The 24,144-nt window shown below is 43.0% G+C and overlaps 1 protein-coding gene across 2 annotated transcripts in view; it reads right to left on the bottom strand.

The window, feature by feature from the left end:
• The window catches only part of NCAPG2 (non-SMC condensin II complex subunit G2), a 1,874,483-nt gene that overhangs the window by 1,535,570 nt on the left and 314,769 nt on the right, over positions 1-24,144 (bottom strand). For both annotated transcript variants that reach the window (XM_044062031.1, XM_044062030.1), the window contains exon 6: positions 1,770-1,904. In XM_044062031.1, the coding sequence (XP_043917966.1) occupies positions 1,770-1,904 (135 nt within the window). The remainder of the gene's footprint in view (positions 1-1,769; positions 1,905-24,144) is intronic.

The following is a 24,144-nucleotide window of genomic DNA, read 5'->3' on the forward strand; positions in this document are numbered from 1 at the left end:
ATAAAGAATTTCTATATCAAACTGATTTGTACAGGTGCTTGTATTGAAAATGTATATGTAAAGTTGCTTGTGTTAAAAAAAAGAAAAAGTACCAACAGTGAGTCCTGACAGACAGAAAAGAAATATATCTGTATGTCAGACCGTATTGTAACTGTTGAAATTAATATATTGTTAGGATACTGGAAGAGAAGAGAGGTTAATCTCAGTCCAGCTAACTTTGAAAAATAGTCTGAAATTAAATTATCTGGCTTAAGCCACAAAGACTGCACCTTACAGCTCTGACTACAGCCAGAGACAAAATGCCTGTGAAAACTAGGACTAGGAATCCGGTAAACTACTTGCAACCCTGGAAGGATGCAAGTTTTTGAAATGATTTTATAGCTTCCAGATGCTAGAACACTTCTTAGCAAAGCTGTGTGTGTGCATGACAATACGTGTGCTAGATTCTTGCTCACTTTCTAGTAAAAAGGTTAGTGTGGGCACCCAGATGGGATATCATTCTATAGCCAGCACTGAAATTATTTTAGATACGAGAGATGTGATAGTGACACTCATTACTCTGTTTTGGAACTGGCAAGACCACTCACCCACTTCATCCTGCCTTGCTCTACTAAGTGAACTAGGGGGACAGTAATTCTTTACATCAGTCAGGAAAATATAGTAAAGTTACTTAAGTATTGTGTTTCTGTGTCAATCTTTCCATCGGTGTTGGTTTTAATTTTTCCTGTGATGAAACTCTGGTGTTTATTGTAAAAAGATATATAGTATTTTCATGTTTTTTTTATTATTAAATATATTTAAACTTTTCACTGTGGCTGGTCTTTTAGACAACATTTTAACCATTGAGAGTACTTATATTTACTTGGTGGCACTGTGGCCACTCCTGAAAAAGCCTTGCTGCAATGGTCAAACACTACCATTTTTATTAGTATTAATTTTACTCAGTATAATTGGTCACCCCGGTAACATTAGAGTAGCTGGTTTTGTAGTGTTCTCATGGCAGTATGCATCTTACAGTCTGGTCAAACGGACCATAGCTGGTAAATCTCTGCCAGCCTTTCCTAAGGGTGTGTGCATGTGTGTTTGAAAATCAAATCTCAAAGTGTGCGCCAGCTACCTGGAGGAGGGACACAGAGCACTGGTTTAAAGAGAAGCTGGTGGAGAACTTGGCTTGGAACACATTGCTTAGGACTCAACTCTACAGCTGTGTCAGCGGATAGCCTTATTTCCAGACCGAGAGAGAGAGAGAGAGAGAGAGGGAAACCCAGCCCCAAGGCTGAGTGTGTTCCCTGTGTGCTCTTAAGGGAAATTGTGTTTGGTGCAGAGAGCTGCGTCTGGAAACACTGTGTGTATCTTTGTTCCACATAAATGTCCCTCACCAGTGTCAGTGGTGAGGATTGAAGCTCCTTGATTACTGTCCCAGAGGAGGACGTCACACCACATATCACCATTTCAAATAAAAAGTTCTCACTGACCTATGATTTGATATCAACAGTATTTATATTACAAATGCCTAAAGAAAGCAGTTAACAATAATAAAGCAATCTGCAGATCAAAAGTATCAGAAATTAATCCTGTACTGTGAGGAAGCATGTCACTCATGTTCACATGCACTTTATCCTACATTCACAAATGGTACTAAGTCACGTAAATGTCAGTACCAGCCAGTTCCACACGTAAGTGCTACAATACAGGGAAAACTCAAGCTGAGAATGAAAACTAGTGGTGCAGGCAAAAAAAAAAAAAAAAAACAAAAAATGTCTACTTACCTCCTCCTTCTTAATGTAGTTTATATTCATGAAACACTGAAGAAGTAGGTCTTTTATAGAATCACTGTCTTGTGAATTGTAATCAAAATGAAGCAAGACTTGATGGAGGTGCCAAAGTCGAATAATATCTTTAGCCTTGAAAAAATTAAAATTTTACAATGAATGAAAATGTTTTACCAGACATTTTTGCTGCATCTTTACTACTTTTCTGGATAAACTGGAGTCAAGTACCCTTAGCCATCCATATTTTCCTCTCTTTAAAAAATCAATACCTTACTAATCATTAAGCAATTTACAGCTGATTTTTAACAGTACAGCAACAAAAATATTCAAAAACGAATATACCAATTATTTTCCGTCTCATTAACTCAAAATGTATGCAAGTATCTAAGCCTAAATAATTACGTCATATCATAGATGGCTTTTTTTTTTTGGGGGGGGGGGGGCGGTATGGGAGCCATCAAAAAAAAGAGTGAAATTCCTGGCTACAGCCCTGGCACGTGAGCTATACTTACAGTGGATATATAAAAGTGTACACACCCTTGTTAAAATGCCAGTTTTTTGTAATATAAAAAATGAGACCACAAAAAATCATTTCATAACTTTTCCCACCTTTAATGTGACCTATAACCTGTAGAATTCAATTAAAAACAAATCTGTTAGAGGAAAATATAGAAAAAATAAAAAACGTGCAATAAGCTGGTTGCATAAGTGTGCACACCCTTAAACTGATACTTTGTTGAAGCACCTATAGCTTTAATTACAGCATTCAGTCTTCTTGGGTACACACCTTCCATCAATTAAAGAGAAACTGATTAACCCCAAATAAAGTTCAGCTGTCCTACTAGGATTTTCCTGACATTTACTCAGTTACCTGCTAGAGCAAAAGCCATAGTTTGCAGAGATTTTACAAAGCATCAAAGGGATCTCATTGTTGAAAGGCATCAGTCAGGAGAACGGTGCAAAAAAAAAATTCCACAGCATTGGATATACCAGGCAACACAGTGAGGACAGTCATCAAAAAGTGGAGAAAATATGGGACAACAGTGACGTTGCAAAGAACTGGACGTTCCTCCAAAACTGATGAAACGACAAGACAAAAAACTGGTCAGGGAGGCTGCAAGTAGACCTACAGCAACACTGAAGGAGCAGCAGGAATTTCTGACAAGTACTGGTTGTGTACTACATGTAACAGCAATCTCCCGTATTCTCATATGTCTGGGCTATGGGGTAGGGTTGCAAGATGGAATCCTTTTCTTACACAGAAAACATCCAGGCCTGGCTAAAATTTGCAAAACAATACATCAAGTCTCCCAAAAGCATGTGGGAAAATGTGTTATGGTCTGAGGAGACCAAGGATGAACTTTTTGCCACAATTCTAAAAGGTACGTTTGGCGCATAAGCAACACTTCGCATCACCAAAAGAACACCATCCCCACGGTGAGGCATGGTGATGGCAGTATCATGCTTTGGGGTTGCTTTTCTTCAGCTGGAACTGAGGCTTTAGTCAAGGCAAAGGGAATTATGAACAGTTCCAAATACCAGTCACTTTTGGCCCAAAACCTTTAGGCATCTGCTAGAAAGATGAAGATGAAGAGGAATTTCACCTTTCAACATAATAACCCCAAGCATACATCCAAATCAACAAAAGAATGGCTTCACCAGAAGAAAATACGTTTTTGAATGGCCCAGACCTAAATCCAATAGAAAATCTGTGCAGTGACCTGAAGACGGCTGTGCACAAGAGATGCACTTGCAATCTGACAGATTTGGAGTGCTTTTGCAAGGAAGAGTGGGCAAATATTGCCAAGTCAAGACATGCCATGCTGATAGATCCCTAACCAAGAAGACTGAATGCTGTAATTAAATCAAAAGGTGCTTCAACAAAGTAATAGTTTAAGGGTGTGCACACTTATGCAGCCAGCTTATTGTACATTTTTTATTTTTTTATATTTTCCCCCTAACAAGAGTTGTTTTTCAATTGAATTGTACAGGTTATTGGTCACATTAAAGGTGGAAAAGTTTTGAAATGATTTATTGTGGTCTCATTTTTTTATATCACAAAAACCTGGCATTTTAACAGGGGTGTGTACACTTTATATATCCACTGTAATTAACAAATGTAAATAAAGAATACTCTGTTAAGATACTCCTTCTCATATTTAGAAGTCAAATAAATGAAGCAGGAAGGAGCTGGAATACCTTCATTGCTGACAAATGTTTAGCAGGACAACAGACTGTATTAAATGGGAGATGGATATAATGTTTTGAGAAGTTTTGCAGTTTTGAAATCTTGCTACGACCCTACCCTTACACAAATCATGCCTGAGCCAGTGGCTCAGTGTGATAAACACAACAGCTACCTGATTCTTCCACTCACATTCAGTTGTAGTGTCACTGGGAGATTTAAAAAGCACTGTGAATGCCATAATGAAAACGAAAGTGAATATAGCAAGGGCACTTCCTTTGCTGCTGAGTATTCAGCATATCAACAAACTAGATCATATTAGAGGAGCTAAATATGATATTTTGCAGTTACGTAGCCATAAAATGCTGCTACCCACAATTAAAAAATAATGCGTGCGCCCATGTGTGAATGAGTGAGTAACTGACTGACAGAAGCAGTACAATAAGAGGGACTATTTTTCTCTTTTACAACAAATCACATTTCTATTACTGCATATATCTCTTATTTACATTTGTTTTATTTTGCTTCATTTTTAAGAGGTTCTCTGGTTCAATCCTTGGCTGGGAAGCCTTTTGTGCAGTGTCTGCATGTCCTCCCTGTGGTCACGTCGGTTTCCTCCAGGTGCTCCGGTTTCCTCCCACATCCCAAAGACATGCTGCAGGTGGATTGGACACTCTAAATTGGCCCTAATGAGTGAGTGTGTGCGTGCGTGTGCGTGTGCGTGTGCGTGTGTGTGTGTGTGTGTGTGTGTGTGCCTTCTGTGGAAGGTTGGGCACCAGGCTGGCAACTCAACACCGTAAAACTCCACTGCCAATCATGAGCAGACATGTGATCCGCTGTGGCGACCCCTAACCGGGAAAAGCCAAAAGAAGAAGTAGAGATCCATTTTTATATGGTGGACACACTGAGGTGTGGTTCACTGTGCCGTAACAGAATCCCTTGGTGCTGTCGGCATTCTGTGCAAGCCCCTCAAGCCTTACAGAAAACCACTAGGTCAGAAATGAAAAAACGGGATAAAGCCTGGGAGCACTGGCGCAAAACCAAAACCCCCTCAACTAGGCAGAAATTCCCTGAACTACGCAATAGAGTCAAAAAAACTAATAAAACAGGACAAATTCCAATACTACCAATATGCCCTAGACTCCTCCCAACACAACCCCAAACAATTCTGGTCCTCCATAAACTCCATCCTTCACCCAGGTAAAGTCAGTACCCCTCCTCCTAACATCCCCTCACACCTCCGGAAATATTGCTACCTCATTCAACACACACTTCACACAAACCATACTATCACTAGCTAGATAACACAACCCCCCCCTCCCCTCCAACCCACACCTTCAACTAGTAATCTCTCCACTACCTTCTCTTTTTCTCCTGTACCTACCTCCAACATAAAAAAAAACTCTGAACTAAACTTAAGCCCACCAAATTAGCAGCAGACAACCTCCCAAGTGAATACCTACAAATCGCGGCTGATGCTCTGGCCTACCCAGTATCCATCTTGATTAACCAATCTCTGTCAGAAAGTTACGTTCCCCACACTATGGAAAGTTTCACATATAATTCCCCTCCACAAAGGCGGCCCCTCCACAGAACTAACCAATTACTGCCCCATAGCTATTCTCTCTCCAGTCTCCAAAATACTAGAGAGATGCATTTACTCTCAGGTCTCAGCCTACCTCCTTACTAACCACCTCCTTTCCAATACTCAGCATGGTTTCCGACCAAACCATAGGACCACCACTGCCTTACTCTCCTTTACTAACACTATCCTTCAGCATAAAAATAATGGCCATCTCTCCTCTGTTACTTTCCTAGACCTAAAGCATTTGACATGGTCCCACACAGACAACTCATCTCTGTCCGCAATAACCTATCCTCTCAATCAGTCACCAACTGGTTTCAGAGTTACCTGTCTGACCGCCAACAATCCGTTGTATGGCAGAATGACATATCTCCACAACTACCTGTCTCTATAGGGGTTCCCCAAGGATCCATCTTGGACCCCTACTCTTCTCTATTTTCACCAATAATCTAGCCTCTGCCACCAAACATGGCACACTCATACAATACGCAGATGACTCAACAATCATCTGCTCAGCCCAGTCCCTACCCAAACTGCAAAAAGTCACACAGGAAGCCTTTTCCTCTGTTGAAACTTGGTTATCCAATGCCCAAGTAATACTAAACCCAAACAAAACTAAACTACTCATCTTCCAACCCACCAAACATACTCAAAACTCGCACTTTACCATCACAGCAAAAGACACCACCACTATACACTCAACAGAACACACCAAATTGCTAGGAGTGGAAATAGACAAACTAAAATTTGACATTCACATATCCATGACCATAAAAAAGTCCACAAAAAAACTAGGAGCATTATACAGAAATAAGCAACTTCTCACCAAAGCAGCAAAGATTTCAGTAGCAAATTACCACCTTATCTCCACCCTACTTTATGCCACTCCAATATATACCAACTTAAGGCAATGCGATCTAAACAAGCTAGAGACCTGCTACAACAAAATCGCCAAATTCACCACATGGGGCATCCTACCGTAGTCACCACTGTCTCTCACTTGCTGAACTGGGCTGGCTTGAACTCCCTCACCGCCTTCAATGGTATCAACTCTCACTCGTCCACAAACTAGTAAACCATCTACTAAATGTCCCATCCCTCCAGAATCTACTCCAAACCTATCGCACCACCAGACCACTAAGATCCAGCAACATAAATCACTTGCAGATCACTAAAGCCAATAACTCTTGTGCCATAGCCAAATTATGGAACTCCCTCCCACCCACAATTACCTCCGTACCATCATGCACCCACTTCAAAACTTTACGAAAAGCGCACTTAAAAACATGCTGGCTATGCCCTTGCAACTCCCACTCTAATATCATCCACCCCATCCAACCACTACCTTTCTTTCCACCCCACTAACTACCTTGATTATAGCAAGCTCGGATGCTCATAAGCCTACTACTTATTATACAGCAGGAACTTATTGTAACAATTGTTAATGTCTGCTATGTACTTCACAGATAAAGATTTTAGTTGTCTACTGATGTACTATGTTCTTCATCTGTAACTATGTTTGTAATTAATTGCTATGTTAATTAAATTGTTAATCACTCTGTAAATCCAATGTAACTGTCTGTATATTTTAACTGTGGAGCTTTTCTCCCCGGGCCTCCGCTGAAAATTGACATACGTCCAGTCGGACACTCCCAGTCAACAAATGTAAATAAATAAATAAATAAAAATAAATAAATAATATACCAGAGATGTGTTTTTATCTGATACTAAGCCACATCTCACAGTAGTGACTGACACCTTCCCAAATTAGAGATGTGCACTTATCTGATACTAAGCTACACCCGAGTATAATGCAAAATGTCTTATTCCAACAATAGGATTGTGCTCTTACCTAAGAGAGATTTAGATTTATAATACTGGACAGACTAAAGAAAATGACCTGCTGATGCCCAAACTAGGAACCTGTGGGCCTCCTTATCCTCTATATAGCTCTCAGCTTCAAAAGGATGGGGGAAGGAGGATGGGATGTGATGCATACGGAAACTGGACAATAAAGATGCCAAGTTATGGTAAGTACATAACTTCTAATCTGATGTCCATTTCATTATGCATCACGAATGGGTCAAAGTTCCCGGCTACATAAAGCCTGGGAGGCCCTCAAGGAAGGATATGCCCGAGACAAAGGATGCTCTGTTTCTGGAAATAATGTCCAACTTACAGTGAGACACAAGTATGAGATTTGGACCAGGTAGCTGCAGCACAAATTTCATCAACAGGAGTTCTCGTGGAGAAGGCAGACGAGGTAGACATAGACCTGGTAGAGTAAGCTCTGACAGGACGGGGAAGTTGCGTCCCTTGTTGGGATCAGTAATCCACTTGGCTAAAGTGGTCTTGGACATAGTCTGACCTAATCTATTTGGGGAGAAGGTGAGAAACAACTGATCAGATTTCCTTTGTAGTTTTGTTCAGCGTGAACAGAAATGTATATACATCTAGCAAATGCAGCACGTATTCGCCCTTACTGGAATAATTAGGAAAGAATACAGGCAAGTGAATGGTCTGATTAAAATTTGTCTCTGTGACAACCTTCAGTATGAAAGATGGGTTTGTTCTATCTTTTAAGAAGGTAATATATGGTGGCTTGGAAGACAGAGTTTGTAATTCCAATACTCTTCTTCTGAAGTAATGGCCACTAAAAAGGCGGTCTTCCAAGATAAAAAAAAAAAAAAACATTTAAATCACATGAGCTAGCCAGTTCAAATGGACTCTTGAGTAAGGCCCTGAAATACCAAGATAGGATCCAAGAAGGGGATGGGTCTTTTATCGAAGGCCTGAGATGAAAGTCTTAACATAGTTTAGAAGTGGAGATGGAAGAAGAAAGGATGTTGCTCTTCCCTACATGAAAATTCATGATTGACACTAGCTGTAACTTTACAGTGGAAAAACTAGCTCCATGCTGAAACAGCAAGCTGAGAAACATATGAGTATCTGAATCAATAATCTGCTGCGACGTGCAAATGGAAAATCTCTTCCATTTACTATGATATACTTTTGTGGTGGAAGATTTCTGAGAAGTATGAATAATTTCTTGAACTGGGGAGGCCAGCCTGGACTTTCATAGAATCACTGGAAATGGAGAAACCAAGTGGTTAGACACAGGGATCGAGAATTCGGAATCTGATGTTCCGACAGATGGGAAATCAGATCCTGCCTGAGATACTGTATCCATGAAGGATATTTGCTGCGAGACCACAGGAAGGGGAACCACACCAATTTGGCCAGGAAAGGGCAGTAAGAATTAGATTGGTCTTCAACCTGCTGGCTTTCCCAGATACCAAAGTTTTACAGAATCACGAGATAAGCATACAGGAGACCCGGGGGCCAATCATGGACTACAACATCCGTGGGCGACTCCCTCAAGGGGGGGATCAGAGCAAAGTACTTGCTGCACTTGCTCAGGGAAGAGGCAGAGGTCACAGCTACTGAATATGTTATTCTTTACTGATTGATTTAGCGACCACTTGTGTGGACTTAAGATCGATCTGCTTAGTCTGTCCACCAGAATGTTGGACTCCCCCAGAATCTGCATTGCAATGAGAAGGCGGTTTGAAGGGATCGCTCATTTCCAAACCCTCATGGCCTCCCTGTACAATGGGTATGAACGGGTTCCCCCCTACTTGCTGATGTACCAAACCACTGATGTATTGTCAAGAATTGTAATTGCTCCAAGAGGAAGGAAGACCTGAAAGGCTTGCAACGTCAGAAGAACCGCCCTCATCTCCAGTACATTTATGTGCAATTTGGTCTATGTGGTAGACCACGTGGCTTGGACCATTTTTCCTTGGAAATGCCCCCACCCCAACAGGGAAGCATCCGTGGTCACCGTGGCTATAGGTGGATGAAGGATGAAGGGTATGCCGAGATGGAGGTCGCCTGCAAGAATCCACCATTGCAGATGATGCCTGCAAATGAGTTAGCCTGACTGGGACTGACAATGGATGGAGCAGAATAGACCATTGGACTGCTATGGTCCACTGGAGAAGTCGCATGAAGAAGCTGGCTAGAGGGACCAGAAGAATGGCAGCTGACATGGACTCTAGGATCAGCCGAGCTGGCAGTATCAAGGTGTCTAGTAGAAGTTGAACCTGCTGTCTCAAGGATCTTATTCTCTGTGGAGCTAGGGCTGCTACCTGTGTAGTTGTGTTCAATTGTGTTCCTATGAACTCTGCAGCCTGTACAGGAGACATCTTTGATTTCGCCAGATTCACTGCAATTCCCAGGCAATTGAACAGTTGCAACATAACCTAAATAGCTTGAAGTAGTTGATGCCTTATAGGTGCTGTTAGGAGCCAATCGTCTAGGCATGGAAACACCTAGAATCCTTGCAGGTGGAGGTGGGCTGCAACCACTGTCATGCATTTGGTGAACACCCAGGGTGCAGTGGTGAGACCAAAGGGCAGTGCTCTGAATTGGTAATGATTGGCTTCCAGCCTGAAGTGCAGATATCTCCTGGAGTGCCTGACTATTTTAATATGATAGTATGCATCCTGGAGATCCACAGAACAAATCCAATCATCCTTCCGCAGAAGTGGCAGAATGGACTGGACCATAACCATGTGAAATTTTGACTTCTTTACAAACAAATTCAGACTGCTCAGATCCAAGATCAGTTAAAGGTCCCCCCATTTTCTCTGGGGCCAAAAAGAAGTGAGAGTAAATTAAGCATCCTTGTTGTTCAGTCAGGACCTTCTGGATGACTCGTTTTCTAGAAGTTTTTCAACCTCTAGAAAGGCTTTCTCCCTCTGACTGGGTTGCACATCAGAGAAATATGTCCGGGAACTGGGAGGAGGAAGGGAAAAGGGAACATATAGTAACCTCTGGAAATTATATTTAACACCCAGGTGTTGTGCGTTACGTTTGCCCAGGCATCTGGGTGTAACGATAGTCTGTCCCCAACTGCCTCCAGAGTAGGACAGTTGGGCAGTGCCTCAGGAGCACCGATAGGGCCTGTCGAAGAAGAGTTCTCTGAAGACCTGGTTTTGTAGACTCCCTCTCCCTCTGGGGCAATGTTGATCATTAAATCCTCTCCCTCTGCCTCCAGAAGAGGATTCATCCTGCGAATCTGGAAAAGACCCTTGAGACTTGGGAAACCACATCATCTTCCCACTCCAGTGGTTCCTGGAGGAGGTCCATCAAGGGGAAGAAAACTTAATCCTTACGTCAGATAGGGTCGTTACCTTCCTGTTCACTGCAGGTAAGAGTCTTTTTCATTGATGGCCCAAACAAATAAGAACCATCAAAGGGGGCGTGAAAGAATGATGCCTTAAAAGGGTCCACAAACCCACACAGCCTCATCCAGCCATATTTCCTGAATGCTATGCCTGAACAGGCTGCTCAAGAAGTTCCTTCCACAGCATAGGAAATTAACCTCATCAAGGAATTGGTGATGGAGGACATAGTGGTCAGTTGGGGAGATACCTTCTTGAGGTCCTCCTCTGACAATCACTGTGTCAGAGAGGTCGTGATTTCCTTAATCAGGTCTCCCTGGAGGCACACAGTGTGTGCCAAGTAATTTAATGCTCTCAGTGTAAACGTGGCTGAGGCATACAAACGCTTCCCATGCCTGTCCAAAGCTCAACACGCCTTGTTCGGGGGGTGAACAGTGGAGTTCTGCTCAGGTAGCTCCTTTTTAGTGGCTGCTGACACCACAAAGGCATCAAGTGGGACACCTTTACTCCAGAATGGGCGGTCACTGGGGGGGCTAAGGTATCTGCCCCCGCATTTTGGGTTGGGCTCCATGGTGTCAGGTTCTTTCCAAACCTGGCGGGTGACAAGGTCAATGAGTTCATCTGCCGGTGTGGTCACTCAGAGGGTAGATGGGCCCATCCCAAAGGCCTACAGGAACCCTGACTTCTCAGAGGAAGGGGGTTCGGACAATCAGCCACCCTTTTTTCTTTCACTATCCCCAAGATATCCCGAAGGAGATATCGGGTGAAGATCAGGAGAACCCTTCCTCATCAAAATCTATGTCTTCTGTCAAAGACTCCAAAGGGGAGTCTAAGTGCTTCCTCTTGCACTGTGGCTTCAGAGGAGCTTCCTCTGCAGGATACTTGGGAGAGGACTCAGAAGACAGGGGGATCTCTTGTTGAGGGGAAGTCTGGAGGCTCTCCAAGAGGGGCTGACTGTGGACAGGGCAGATGGGAGCTAAGCTACGATATGCAGGAGGGGTTTGGATAGGGCCTGGCAGAACAGGGGGCATATCTTGCTGTGTGGAGAAAGCCCCCTCTTCCACCTGGAAGGCAGATGTCACCAGGAAGACCTGACCTCCCAACCCCAGGAGACGGAGCTGCCAAGGGAGAAGAGGACAACGACACCCCAGATCAGACACCTCCAGAAGGCACCAGACCCAAACTATCAAGAGCCAAGGCCCCCGAAGGGAAGGAATAGCTCCAAATAGGTCGAAGCCAACACCAAACCCGAGGACCCAGAGCCAACATTTTGAGTCTGGGACCCACTCTGCTCTGAAGGCATCAGAGCCAAGCTACTCTGGGTCACTGCCAGAATTGAAGAAAGACACATCCCGTTCTGCAACGACAGTCCACGTGGGAAAGCCAGGTCCTGCAACTTCGAAACAGAGATTCAGACTGGAGGAGGAGTGTGTGGTATCAGGGCTGGTACTCTCACAGATCCAGCATAGGTTGGAGAAGGCAAGATCCCCAGGCGGACCTGGGCTTTAAGAAAACTCTGTCATCCTATCCATGTCAGAGTGGGACAGCCAGGAGGATTTAGAGGAGAATGAGGAATGTGCGGACTTGACCAAAGACAGACTGTTCGGGACAGGGGAGGGACATTTACTCAGATGTCGAGTATGGTCCCGGCTCCTGTGATTCAGGTGTGCCTGACCCGAAGAGGTCTGCTCTGGATATTTGCAACTGTGGATTTGAACTACTTCCACAAGATCTGACAAATTCTCAGACCCAAGGGCTGAGGATCTGTCAGAGTAGGAGTCTTGGCCAGTGCTGGCTCTACTGGATCCAGAGGACCTCTCGGATCTGGAGAGAAGCGGCAAAAGGAGAGATCTGAAAATGATGGATCTGACAGTTTTCTCGCTTCTCAAGAGCGGAAGCAGTGTTCCCTGGGGTAGCTGAGGGGGGATGCTTCTTAGGGATGGGTGTCTGAGCTCCAGAAAATGGAAGAAGACCCAACATCAGCTTGTTTTACCAATCAGCAAGGACTTGGGGATTGAAGGCCAAGCAGATATCGCACAGAACCTCCAAGTGCCCTGGTACAAGGCAATACACACACCTCTTGTGGACATCTGAATATCAGACACCCACAAAAGGCACACCTTTTGAAACCAGAGGATTTGTCCGAACCAGCAGGTTTGTCCAACATGCTGAAAATGGCACACACTCACACACAGCATTCACACACAAACACTATACTAGTAAAGTTAACTTAAAAATAAATTATAGATATGGGGAAATATGGAGAGGAAGCAATTAAGAAGAAAAGTGGAAGGCAGGAAACCATAACACCAGCGACAAACTCCAGAAAAGAGAGAGCTACCTAAGACAAGGAAAACTTAGAAAACATGGGAAGAGTTCAGGACTGTATAAAGTAAACCGAAACCATTTATCTGTAGCAGAGGCTATCAGAATCTTGTCTGTGCTGGAAGGTGGCAAACAAGAAAGTACAGTTTTGTACCTACCATAAATGTAGATGTTCGAAGATCCACATTGCTGCAGTCCTAACACTTGGGGTAGTCCGCTGTCCCAGTCGGCCCGAATACCAAAGTATAAGGCTGACGTCGGTCAAGGCGCATTAGTCTGACGTCAGGGTACAAATGCGCATGACCGACGTCATATCCTCAGTCTTTTCTTGCCCCAGATGTCAGAAGACCCTAAAAAGATAAGGCCAAAAACCAAAAAACACCAAACACTCCTGTACCAAATATATGTACAATATATACAAATTTACAAAAGTACAACCCCACCCACACAACCACCCCTAAACACAGAGGGGAAGGAGGGAGGGTAAATTGGACTGCAGCAATGTGGATCTTCGAACATCTACATTTATGGTAGGTACAAAACTGTACAATGTTCTTCATCTCACATTGCTGCAGTCCTAACACTTGAGTAGAATCCCAAAGCAGAGGTAAGGGAGGATGGCAAATCACAAAGAAGCTGGAGCTGTCAACATGCCCTGCAAAAAAGCCGTGGCAAAACCAGCCCTAGATTTAGAGTAGAGAGGAAGGTGGTAATGCTTAGAGAAAGTATGCACTGAACTCCAAGTAGCTGCCTCCAAAATATCCTTAGTTGCCACCCCCCTTAGAAATGCTGTTGAAGTGGCAGTAGCCCTAGTGGAATGAGGCCTAATCCCAGCTGGAATCTCCTTGCCATGATGGGAATAACAAAATGCAATGCAAAACCCAATCCACTTAGAAATAGTTTGTTTTGACACAGGCTTGCCCTGAGAACTCAAAGCAAAAGAAACAAACAACTGCTGAGACTGCCTAAAATCCTTAGTCCTGCTTAAATAATAACGCAACTGCCTGTGTACATCTAAAGTGTGCAAAATCTTTTCCCCTTATTTTGGGGATCTGCATAAAAAGTAGGCAAATGAATAGTTTGGTTTAAAGCCACACTAGAGACCACCTTAGGCATAAAGGAAGGATTAGTACGTAATGATACCCTATCCTTGTAGAAAATCAAAAAAGCTCAACCGCCCTAAGGGCCTGCAATCCAGCAACCCTTCTTGCAGCACTAACGCCCAACACCAAAGCAGTCTTCCATGACAAGTATTCCAACTCAGCAGTAGCAGGCTCAAAAGGTTGTAGAGTAAGTTTCTCCAACACAAAATTGAGGTCCCAAGCAGGAGTAGGAGCTCTACGTGGGGGTCTTATATTCTTTGCCCCTCTTAGAAATTGCTTGAACAAAGGACGAGAAAACAATGGTGGGTCACAATCATAGTGAGCTGAAATTGCTGCAGCATGAATCTTAATGGAAGAGAAAGACAAACCTTTGTCCAATAACTCAGTAAGATATTGAAGAGCCACACTCAAATTAGGCTCAGAAACCTCCAAATCCTTTGCTGCACTCCAAAATAAAAATCTCTTCCATTTTTCTGCGTACACTTTCCTTGTACTAGGTCTTCTGGCTTCCATAATCACATTCAAAACTTGTTGAGGAAGTTGAGACCTGCTGTGGTTTAAAACAGAATATGCCAAGCTGTTAGATGAAGAGAGTGAAGCTTGACATTGAGTAGATGACCGTCCCTCTGAGACAATAGGTGTGGAATCAAAGGTAAAGGCCATGGAGGCATCCTTACCAGACTCCTCAGTAATGGGTACCAGTGTTGCCGAGGCCAATCTGGAGCTATTAAAATCATCCTTGGCTTGTCTTGTCTGACCTTTAGGAGTACCTTTGGGAGGAGAGGCAGAGGTGGAAAGGCATACACATGAAGATTTTTCCAACTGAAAGAAAGAGCATCCACTTTCCAAGCTGTGTGATGAAACCGTTTTGTGCAAAACTTTGGCAGCTGGTGGTTTAGTGGAGAAGCGAACAGATCTATGTCTGGAGTTCCCCATGACACTGTCAATTTCCGAAATACATGAAGATCCAGTTTCCACTCGTGGGGATCCATGATTTGCCTGCTTAACACATCTGCTAAGGAGTTCTGTGCTCCCGGCAGAAACCTTGCCTGAAAATTTAGTTGCAAGCTGAGCGCAGTCTCCCACAAAATCATTGCTTGCCTGCATAGAGGATAAGAATGTGTTCCCCCTTGTTTGTTGATGTACCACATGACAGTTGGGTTGTCTGTTAGAATCAACACCTGCCCTGGAAGAAGTAACTCCTTGAAAGCCATTAATGCAAACTGGACTGCTAACATCTCCTTCATGTTGATATGTAGATGCTGTAGTCTGGCAGGCCACTTGTCTTGTATCCACTTTCCATTCAGATGAGCTCCCCAAGCTATGTCTGAGGCATCTGTCGTTAGAATCTGACTCGCCTCTGGCCGGGTCACAGAGAGTCCCTTGTTTAGGTGACATTCCTGAGCCCACCACAAAAATTCCTTTTGAATGCAAGGTATTATTTGAATGACAGTGTCCAAATCCTGGCAGTGCTGTGTCCATACATTTTTGAGATACCATTGCAGCTTCCTCATATGCAGTTTGGCATTGGGAAGCACCAGAATACAAGATGCCATGAACCCTAAGGCTTGAAGGACTGTCCTTGCAGTCAGCCCGGACTGAAGAGATAGTTGATGGAAGTAAAGGGAAACATTCTTTTGTTTGTCCGGGGTTAAAAAGGCCATCTGGGTTGCTGTATTCAGTCTCACACCCAGAAAGCACATGTCTTGAGAGGGTACTAGACTGGACTTTATTTTGTTCACAGAATACCCCAGGCATCTTAGCACTGCTATCACATAGTTCAAATGCTGAAAAAGGTCTTCCTTTTCTTGAGCCAGAATCAGGCAGTCGTCCAAGTAAGGATAGATTTGTATTCCTTTTAGCCTGAAGTAAGCTATCACTGGAGCCAGAACTTTTGTGAATACTCTGGGCGCAGTAGATAAGCCAAAGGGCAATGCAGAGAACTGATAATGGGAATTTCCAGCTCGAAAACGCAGATACTTCCTGCAACTTAGTCTGATAGGCACATGAAGGTAAGCCTCCTTGAGATCTAAAGTTACCATCCAGTGATCTTTTCCCAGCAGAGGTAAAAGCTGTTGTAACGTCAACATTTTGAACTTGGGAATGTCCAGATAAGTGTTGAGGATAGATAAATCCAAAATTGGTCTCCACGTGTTCCCCTTTTTGGTACTAGGAACAGGCGAGAATAAAATCGTAGGCCCCTTTCTGGCACAGGAACCGGCTGAATGGCCCCTATTCGGAGTAACAGAGAAATTTGCTTGTGAGCCTCTTTTCTTTGTAGAGGAGGAATGCCTGGCATGCCTTTGAAAGGAGGCAAGGTATGGAAATAAAACCTGTAACCGTGGTGAATGATATCCAATACCCATCTGTCTTGGGTAATTAAACTCCAATTTTCTTTGAAAAGTGCCAGCCTTCCTCCCAAAGGTGCTGCCAGACGAGAAGGCTCTGGCAGCTGAAAAGGCAGGTCATTGGGTCTGTTTACGAAAGGACTGACCCCTGCCCTCACCAGAAGACTGAGCAGGTGAACTCCTGTTCTAGGCCTAAAAGAACCTTGAGCTCTGCCCCTACCACGTCTAGACCTACCCCTAGACTGGGAATCATAAGAAGGATATGTCCACCCCTTAGTAGGCCAATTTCTACTAAACTTGGAGGCTGAACCTGCAAAAATCTTTAACAGTCTGCATAGACTTAGCCTTGTCCTCCATTTTCTTTAAAACTGCTTCCACAGGCGAACCAAACAAAACATCAGATTGTAGCAGAGCATCTAAAATCCTTGTCTTAACATGCTCAGCCAAATTCTGATCCCTCAGCCAGGCGTGCCTGCGAAGAACAGAACCAGTGGCAGCCACCCTCAAAGAGGCCTGTACAGCATCAAAACCACATTGCAAAGAATGCTTACCCACCTGTTCAGAAACATGAACTAAATCCTGCAACTCTTTACACTCAATACCTTCCGCCAGAGCATCCACCTTAGACTTCAATTGAGAAAGGAGATAATTTTGGTATTTTAACATGTGGAACTGGCAATTCAAAGCCCTCATGGCTAAAGTGGAAGAAGTATACACCTTCTTTCCCCATCTATCCAAAGCCCTTGCCTCTTTATCAGGAGGAACAGGATTTTTAACCACAGAAGCCTTAACACCTTTAGGCCCCTGAGAAACAGTTTCTGGGTCTGCCCTAGGACTCTTAAAAAGATACTTATGAGCTTCAGGCACCCTATAATACCTATCCGGTTTAACTGGGGCAGGAGGCAAAGAATCAGGGTTCAGGGAAGCCTCTGCAAAAACATCTTCCACCACATCCAGTACAGGAGGTATAGCCAAAGGCCTATGCTGGGGTAAAAACAAAAATTCCCTAAGCCTTTTCCTGGAATCAGAGAAATCTTGACCTTCCCATTTAAAATGCTCCCTCATGGAATGAAGAGTCTCTGAAAAAGAAAAATCCTCAGGAGGAGAAGCCGAAGGGGTAGAATCATCTACATCAGAATCAGAATAAGGAGGATACTCCTGTAAGTCTTCAGCCGAAGACTCAGAAGCCTCCGAACACTGCTCAAAACTCTCAAGCTCAGGATCCACCCTAGGCCTCTTATCAGGAGGGGGCATAGAACCTCTAATCATAGTAATCAAATCTTCTGCCATTTTAAGCATATGTTTCTTAGGCAGAGACCCTGAAGAACTAGGAGAGACACCCACTGAAGTTAAACCTGGCCTGCCTCTCAAGAAGCCTTGGAAACAGAAGGGAGGGCCTAACCACCTTAGGAAGGGAGGGAGAACAGCTACCTGAGAAGCCCCTCAGCCTGGCCTACCTCCTGAGAGGACACATCTTGTAACAGTAAAGTCTCTCCCTGAGACTCCAAGGAAACTTCTGGCAGAACCTCCGGCTCCACCGAGCCCTCTAAAGAACCGACGTCCGGGACAGACGGTTCTTCCAACCTAGGCTTTACTGCTTTGTCCTTGCACTTTTTAGGAAGCGGCCGGAGCATCCGGCGGCATTTTATAATTACAACGCTTCCCAAAAACTAACCTGGCACAGTCTAATCTTCTCTTTATAGTGCGTTTGTTAAATCTAGCACAAGAGCGACATCCAACAACGTCGTGCTCAGGCCCTAAGCAAGGTATACACAAGGTATGGTAATCCCTATGAGGTATCTGTTTCCCACAAGAAATACAGTTAATCACTTTTTCTGACATCCGGTTAAATACTAAGGCAAGAAAAAACCAAAATATTCCCCAACGGGGTACTTAGCCAACTTTGATTCGGTCTGAAACTCCGACTTCAGAAAATTTCAGAACGCCAACCTGCACTCGCAATACTGCTTCTGCATCGGACCATGCGGCAAAAAAGACTGAGGATATGACGTCGGTCATGTGCATTTGTACCCTGACGTCAGACTAATGCGCCTTGACCGACGTCAGCCTTATACTTTGGTATTCGGGCCGACTGGGACAGCGGACTACCCCAAGTGTTAGGACTGCAGCAATGTGAGATGAAGAACATCTGAGGAGTTAGAGGAGTAAGGCATTATGGGAGAGGGAGGAGCTTGAAGTTCAGATCGTATGTTTGAAAGAAACGGCCAAGTCGGAACCAAAGACCAATTGGTGATGCAAAATGAAATGGACAACATCAGAGTGAGAAGTTTTTAGTAGCTGTGCTACCTGAAAAACCTCAAGTCAATTGGTTAAAACAATCTTCTTGAAAAAAAAGAATTCTTCATGCAGTTCAGTTTTGCCTTTGGACAACATGCCCAAATGAAGATGTAAAATCAGTATCACTCCTAGATCAGAATAAATGTAGTTATAAGGAAACCTTTACCATGAATATCACAACACTTCCTGCAATCAGAAGCACAGGAGTGTATCTGTCTGATCCGAATGACAATCCTTGCAATAACTCCTACTCTACCTTTTAAACACTAGGAAATTGATACTAATAGAACTGTATAAGATTTCTGAGCTATCCAAGTGATCAGGGCTAATTACGACATTGTCTCAAACCCACCAATCAGTTTTTCCAGGATTCTGCCTAACTACTGTCACTTTGCAGTTATTGATTTGTGTTTATAATCCTTTCCTATCCTTACTCATCCTGACAGCAAGTCTTCATTTGCCTTTACTCACCATGGCTGTTGGTATTCTTTGACTAGACTGAGATAAACTGAATCCCTTTCCATTTTCTCCCAGATTCTCAAAGAGGACCATGATGTGATTTCCTCTGAGACGCATTCAGTTCTTCTTCAGTATGCATATGGCTTACTTCTTCAATCTCTCATTCTTGAAGCACTTGAAAACAAACACTATCCCCATTAGCTTATTTCATTAGTCAAGAAGGGACACTATCCAGTGGAAAAAATTCAGTTATGATTAGATACCAATATAACAGAGTTATTCTTAAAACAGAACTTTTATTGAAGAGATTTAAAATATGTGTAAGAAATTAGGGCATCTGTACGATTACTTAAACAATTTTGCAACAGACTTTTATAGCTTCAGTCAGGTGAATTAACCAATATTAAAAAAAAAAAAAAAAACTCAGTTTTGAAACTGGGAAATGAAAAGAAATGAGAGAAGAAAAGATGGAAAAGTGTAATGAAGGAGTTCAGACACAAGAGGGAGATAAACTCTCATGACTTCACAAGAGATTAAAACCGGGCTAATGACTTTGCAAATTCACAACTACTCATAAAAACTTACGCTATCACTACATAAACCAATAAATACATAATAAATAAGCTATATATTTCACCATTCATGCCACCACGTCACAGTGTGCTGTACTTAACCAGTCACATTGTTTAAAAAAACTATTATAATCTATACTCTTCAGCAATTCAAAATGTGACATTTAGCATGTGATACATTTTTTAGTGACAGAGCCCCACCCGTCTGGTGTGTTCATCGAGGCAAAATGGTACTGGCCTTGTGCTGGTATTATTTCATATGTCCTGGCTCTAGTAAAATACTAATTTTCGCCTTCTTTATTGTTCCCCTTGTATATGATTTTTGGCAACAGCAGTTATGGTGACAAAAAACTTGTGCTGTGTGGCAGATGCTCTTTAGAATGGCTTAACATAATGGAGGAGTACACCTTTTTGAAAATACTGACAGTTTGATAACAGAACTGCATCTTGAATAAAAAACTGAACAAAGAACTAGAGTGTATGTTAAGACACGGCAACTTCTGCAACCAAGAAAATTAGACTCCATACAAAAATTAGAACGCAAGCTATCTTCAGCGGAAAGGAGCAGAAGCTTCTTTACGTTTGCTGTGATTTGCAAACAGGAAAACGACTCCCCTGGAAACAAAACACACAAATAACCTAGCTCACATGTTCCACATATAAACTAGAACTACAGAACTTATTAGTCTAGAAATAGTTATTTTTATTATTTTGCCTTATACCTGAAATATCAGACTATTTTTCCTGCAATTATTTATGCTAAAACAGCAAATCTTAATGATAATCATATACAGAACTGCAATTCACCATTTTCTCACTAAGCATTAAATCAACATGTGCCCAAACCACCGTAATCTGTCAGGGGAAATAGCAGAACTTGAGCTCAAAACAGCAGACGTTACAGGCAATCAAAATATTTTGCTGCTATAGGGAAGCTCATCTTGCAAGTTTAGGGCAAAGAACTTGTGTATCCACATAAATTATGAGTAGATCAGAGGTTATGCTGATATTTGGCTATTTGTTAGAAAATATAAATATTCCAAGGTCACAGTCTCATAACAACTCTCGCCTTTACCACTACTCTCTCTGATGCCACACCTCATTTTGCCAGGAGGGCTATACTAGTCAATCACAAAGTAAATTTGTGGCTATCCATCCAGTCATTTAGGTTATATTTAAAGGAAGATAGTGAGTAGCAGTGCAAAGGAGGTTTATTCCAGAGGATTGGGATACACTACATTATAAATATATCACTTTACAATGTTTTAATCTGCTGGTGAAGATTTAGGTCCTTGGTACTAGTATAGATGGAGAGACTGGACTTGGAGATAAAAGTGGTCTAGAACACCAAGGGATCCAATGGAGTAGTTAAGTGAGACAGATATGTCCCCTTCAAGTCCATAAAACAGTGAATAGAGATTTCCAGCCTTTCTTAGTAGCTGAAGTACTTCAACATTTCATAACCAAAAAGTTCACAGACCTGGACTCTAATAGTTTGATATGTTCAGTGAGCAATATCTCAAACAGAAAGTTGTACTAGATAACTTGCCTGAGCAATGAAGAGTATAAGGGGGTGACTACTTCACTGACTAATAATACTCCTACACAATTAGCTGTTTTAAATAAAAATTTCCTGATAACAGTTGTCATATGATGGTTAAAATAGTGGGATTTATCAATCAAGTTCAGAAGATCCCATCTAAATTTGCATTTTGTTATGGTGTGGTGTCTACACAATATTATGAAGGGAGAGGATGTCTACCAAAAGTGATACTACACTTTGTAGCACTTTGGCTGAGACTACTTTTTAGTCCAAGTATTTAATAGGGAAAATTCAGTGTGGAAGGTTTACCTGTCAGTGGTGACAACCCCCCTCCAGTTTGCAATCCTCTGCAAACTTTGTTAGCCAGGTCTTGGCTCTCTGCTTGGAGATCAAGGACGTAAATGCCAAAAATGAGAGGTCCCAGCACTGCATTACAAGGGTCACTGCTGGACACTTTCATACTTTCTCATGCAGTGCCGGCATTTGCACTGTTTAGGTTGCGTCTACAGTCTACAGCCTCCATTGCCCATTCAAAGAAGTTTGCCAGACTCAACAGTCAAGACAAACACTTCAAAAAGCCAGACTGTTAGGATGAAGTCTAATATGACTTTTTAATATAGTACAGAAGAGTAAAAACTTACTATAAAAAGAAGTTATGTACTCACCATAACGTTCCATCAGAGTACTTCTACTTCAGTTGTCTTCAATCTGTGGGTCCTCGGATCCATATCGGATTAGACACGGCCTCATTTTCCAGCTACAGCTCCGAGCTCCATGCTTCTCCCCTTAACCATAATGCCCGTCTCCCTTCTCCCTTCAGATAGAGTTTGCTGCCTAAAAGGTAACAGATACCCGACCAAAAACACCTTATCCTCCAACACAAACATCACAAATGAACTTTAGTCCTGACAGAACCAAAGATCCCAGCAATAATTGTCCGGTACAAAAGACGTGTCATATCCCAAAGGATAAGGTTAGGGAAAGGAGGGGAGGAACGGTTGAAGACAAATGAAGTAGAACTACTCAGATGGAATGTTATAGTGAGTACTTAACGTCTTTATCTGAAGCAGTTTACTTCATTTGCTCTTCAACCTGTGGGACAGAGTTCCCAGCTACCAAACTCTTGGGAGGCCCTCATGGAAGGATATTCCGGAGCACCGCAGAACCAAAGGATGCTCTACTCCTACAGACCAAATCCAGTTTATAATGAGAAATAAAGGTGTTCGATGAGGCCCAGGTAGCAGCTGAACAAATCTCATCCAAAGAGACCCTAGACCAAAAACCTGCTGATGTAGCCATAGATCGGGTTGAATGAGCCTTCACTCTTCCTGGAAGAGACAAACCTCTATCTGAATAAGCCCGGCCAATGCACTGTGAAATCCAGCGAGCAACAGATACTTTTGAGACAGGTTTACCAAGGAAGGGTTTGGCATAGGACACAAAAAGCTGATCAGACATGTGGAAAGGTTTAGTCCTGTGCAGATGAAACCTCAACTGCTTGTGTACATCCAGTAAATGTAATTTGTATTTCCCTTTGTTCTGATAATTCGGAATAAATACTGGTAAATTAATAATCTGATTAATATTGGCCTCCGAGGCTACCTTGGAAAGGAAGGATGGGTTAGTGCATAGCGACACTCTATCCTTGGGAAAGATCATGTAAGGGACTTTGATAGAAAGAGCTTGAAGCTCCAACACCATTCTAGCAGATGTAATGGTAGCCAAGAAGGCAGTTTTCCAGGTCAGAAATTTTAGATCCACAGACGCCGCAGGCTCAAAGGGAGGAGAAACCAATGCCTGCAACAACAAAGTAAAGTCCCAGGGAGGAATGGGGTCCTTAACTGGGGGTCTGAAAAGAAAGGCACCTTTGAGAAAGGTTTACAAAGTTTAGAAGAAGCCAACGAAGACATGTCCACCCAAACATGAAAATTAGAAATGGTGTCTAGTTGGATTTTCACCATTCAGGAACTAGCGCCTTGATGAAAAATGCTAGCTAGAAAATCTAAAACCATTGAAAGCAGTGCAGTGAAAGGGTCCAAAGACCTCTGAATGGCCCAAATAGAAAAACGTTTCCATTTACTGTGATAAACTTTTCTGGTGGACGATTTACGAGTTGCCACCAGAATGGATTTAACATGAGATAACAGACCGGGAGGCCTAAGAATCATGGGAACCAGAGCAGCCAAGCAGTGAGCTTCAGATGTCCAGATCTAGATGAGGAATCCCCGAGGGATGTGAAAGCAGATCCGGGACCGGATTCAAGGTCCATGGTGGAACTAGGTGAGACCTAAGGAAGGAAAACCAAACCTGTCGAGGCCAGAATGAGGCGATGAGGATCACAGTTCTCCCCAGCCTTTGGGCTTTCTGCAAAAACTTCAGCATGAGGGGAAGAGGAGGACATGCATAAAGAAGCCTGTGAGGCCAAGCATGAATCAGAGCATCTCTAGGGGCTTCCTCTGGTGGGGGGTTCAGAGTGAAAAACTCGCTGCATTTCGTGTTGGAAGGAGATGGAAGAGATCGCAGCAAGGACGACCCCATTCTAGGAAGATCTGCTCCACTACTGAAGGCTTCAGAGACCACTCGCAAGGCATCAGATTAGATCTGCTAAGCTTGTCTGCTAAAGTGATGGACTGTCCCAGGATGTGCGTTGCCACCAGAAAACGGCCAGTGGAGAACGCCCATTCCCACACTGTCATGGCCTCTCGACATAAGGCATAAGATCTGGTTCCCCTGTTTGTTGATATACCAGACCACTGACATGCTGT

The sequence above is a fragment of the Protopterus annectens genome, chromosome 2.part1, assembly GCF_019279795.1.
Source record: "Protopterus annectens isolate FY-2018-M chromosome 2.part1, PAN1.0, whole genome shotgun sequence".
In the NCBI taxonomy this organism is placed as follows: domain Eukaryota; kingdom Metazoa; phylum Chordata; order Ceratodontiformes; family Protopteridae; genus Protopterus; species Protopterus annectens.